The sequence below is a fragment of the Vipera berus genome (assembly GCF_964194415.1).
Source record: "Vipera berus genome assembly, chromosome: 2".
Classification (NCBI taxonomy): domain Eukaryota; kingdom Metazoa; phylum Chordata; class Lepidosauria; order Squamata; family Viperidae; genus Vipera; species Vipera berus.
Genome location: NC_138203.1, coordinates 102,503,270 through 102,506,463, shown reverse-complemented (window position 1 = coordinate 102,506,463; position 3,194 = coordinate 102,503,270). Strand labels below are relative to the sequence as shown.

The 3,194-nt window shown below is 41.1% G+C and overlaps 1 protein-coding gene across 1 annotated transcript; it reads right to left on the bottom strand.

Annotated features, from left to right (window-relative positions):
* Positions 1–818: 818 nt before the first annotated feature.
* Positions 819–2,263, bottom strand: HOPX (HOP homeobox; the record flags this gene model as incomplete). The annotated part of the gene is made up of 2 exons (XM_081321849.1): positions 819–896; positions 2,126–2,263. The coding sequence occupies 2 exons, from the start codon at positions 2,261–2,263 to the stop codon at positions 819–821; spliced, it is 216 nt and encodes a 71-aa protein (XP_081177975.1).
* Between the last annotated feature and the right edge of the window lie 931 nt (positions 2,264–3,194).

Below are 3,194 nucleotides of genomic sequence, written 5' to 3'. Positions count from 1 at the left end.
TCTTTTTATTCCTATCATTTTTATATACAGGTAGTCCTCAACTTACAACCACAGTTGAGCGCAAAATTTCTGTCGAACAGACACTAAACAAAAGATTGCAAGTCGAGAACTACCTGTACTTCACCTGTTGGCTAATTGGGTCTTTACATGATTTGACTAACTAAGCTGCACTATGGGACTCAAGATATTACACATTGCTCAGGATTGCAGGAGGTTGTTTCACAGGGTTCATTAGTATGCCTGCCTTGAATTCACAATGGATTGTGTGAGTTTTCTGTGTACATAGGAGCTGAATATGGACTCAGGCAAGATGGAGCTTGTTCTCTTGTTTGTGTACAGATGAAGGTCTTCACAAACACCACATGATGGATCATGCCCAAACTTCATTTTTTAAAAAAATCTAATTTCTCTAAGATATTAATGGATGCAGTTGATTCCAGCTATTGCTTTCCTGGACACTGGTGCTGAAGTTATTTCTCATAGTACAGCAGACAAGAAAAGCACGTTTCAGTCTATTGCGCCTTCCTATTAATTTTGCTGGAATTAATGGAAATATTTAACTAGATCCACTCCGTTATCACTGTATTTGCAATAGGCATAGTTTGTAACCTTTTCCTTGTAAGTTTCATAAAAGTCTACATTACAATCAGTATGCATAATTTCATATACTTATTTTCCACCTCTAGTATATACATTTTAAATAAGCAGCAGGTTAAAAAAACAGGAAAAATATTTTTGACAGTAACGTTCCACAGAGAAAGCAATAATTGAGCTGCTGTCCATTTTCCAGGGATGTCTCCATAAGGGGGGGGCTTTAGTCAATCTCTGACAGACCTAGATTCTGAAGGAAGCCCTTCTGATTTCCTCCACTCTCCCAGGCGCTTTTTGAACCATACCTGCAGAAACAAAGGAATATTGCTCAATGAGTAAAGAGTGGGCTACAGGCACAAGACAATGAGGCTTTGGCAGGCAATGGCAAAATGAGTGGTGAGCCACAGAGAGCATAGGTTTTAAAAGAGGGGGGAGGGAAAGAATGGTCATTCCATCTGGGAAAGTACTGGTATAGAATGGATGTTATCATTTTGACCTATTAGTAAAAGAAAAAAAGTTTTGAATCCCTATTAAAAAAGGAAAAACAGCTTTCAGTCAAAGAGAAAAATGCTTCCTCAGTCCATTCTCTCTTGCTTGTTTCCTATACTGAGGGAGAAAGAATTAGTTTTTTTAAAAAAACAAGAAGACTGAGGTCTCTTATCTGTAGCCAAATGTGCTGTGTGTCAGAATCCATTTATATCACATTTCATAAATGTATGGTTAGAATATTGTGACTATTCTCGGGATTCTGCCATCTCTCCGAGGGGGTGGGGGAGAGGATGTGTATTCAGATTGTAGTAGGCTGGTTTCAAAGACCAGGAAAGCTTTTGATCTGGGGGGAACAGGGGGGGAAGAGAGAGATCTGGGTTGCATCTCCATTTGGAACTGACAGGAAGAAAGCAATAACAATAAACACAAGAGGATTTCCCTTTCCCCCCCCCCCAAAAAAAGGCCTGACACCTAAGTAAATGATGTGAGCCTGACCAAATGGATTCGAGGGGAGGGGGTTGAAACGGGAATGCTTTACTGTATATAGTATTGAAATGTAACTCAATGTCAGATCCCGTCTTGTATTACCACAACCGATCTCATCCTAGTAAACTTTTCCTTTTGGACAGACTTGGATCCAGGAGTTCTTATTTCCTAAGATGTGGATTGGGGTGGGTCCTGACACTGTGATTCATTCTACCACCTCACCAGCATTCTACCACTCCATTCCTGATCCACCGTGGATCAGGATAGTGTCAAATTGCATAAAGGGTTGGTCCCTCCATAAATATCCTGCAGAGAGGTGGTCTCCTTCTAATCAGTAAGAAGATTCTGATTCCACAGAGGGGATTATAGGCTGATTCTCATCCCCCCTTCCATATGTTCTAGAAAGTGAGGCACTCTCTAGCCCTAGCAAATGGTGGGAGGCGATCAGAAGGAATAATTTATTGGAAAGTGGTAACATCGGAGAAACGTGGTCCAGAAATGAATGAATCACCTCAAGATGCAAATTATTGTATTTGAAGTTAAAGACATGGTTACTCACTAGAACCTCTTCTACTGATAGGCCTGCCTCAGCAGCAATGAGGTCCAGGGTAGCACGATCAGGGTTCTTGCTGACTCTAGTGAAGTTGTACTCCAAAATCTCCACCTGGTCTTCTCTGATAGCCTTTTCCATGGACATTTTCACTTTGTACACGTTTGGTCACAAACAGAGAGCTAGGAAGGCATATCAACATAAAGAATTAGATTCTGTGCAGAATTTACTATTGCCTGGCCCCTTTGATGCAATCACAACAAATATTTTTTGCCAAAAGTTCCATGTGCACTTTAAATATGCAAGGATCCCACTACCATTTCCATGCACCACAATATACAAATTTTATCAGCAACTAAATAACATTTTGGTGCAGTGATTAAGACACTAGGCTAGAAACCTGGTAACTAATCGCATCTTAAATACAAAGTTCTAATCGCATCTTAAATACAAAGCCAGCTGGAGGAGCTTAGATTAGTTTCTCTCTCTCTCTCTTTCAGCCCTCAGGAAAGCAGGCAAGGGTAAACTACTTATGAAAATCTTGTTAGAAAACCACAGGGACTTGTCATCAAAAATTGACACAAAGGCACCAAAATAAAAGAAGAGAGTTTTCTTTTGGCAAACGTCAAATGTAAACCCTGATTAATTCTGCAAACAAGAAAATCTTTGCTTATATGGGTATCTGTGGAAGGAAGGGAATCCAAAACATCAAAAGTGTTGGCCATCATGGCACAATCAAAGCCCCACCTCTTTTCACAAGGGGCAGGGCTTCATTTGCACAGTTGCCGCCATCTTCTTGATGTCGTTGAAACACACATCCTTACTTACCAGAGCTTAGAACAGCTTTCAGTTTAGATAGTGTTGTGTACTGGGTTCGTTGCGCAGGAATGAAGATGAGGCGAGTGAGTTCAGCAAAGATCATGATTTATTGCTTGCAGGATCTGAACTGAGGAATGGGGCTGCAGATGCAGCAATTTATACCCTGGCCTCTAGGCGGCAGCCAATAGGTTTGAAACAACCTACTGCCACCCTAGAGGCAACCAATAGCTGCGCTGGAGCCGGGTTGTCTAAGGAGCTG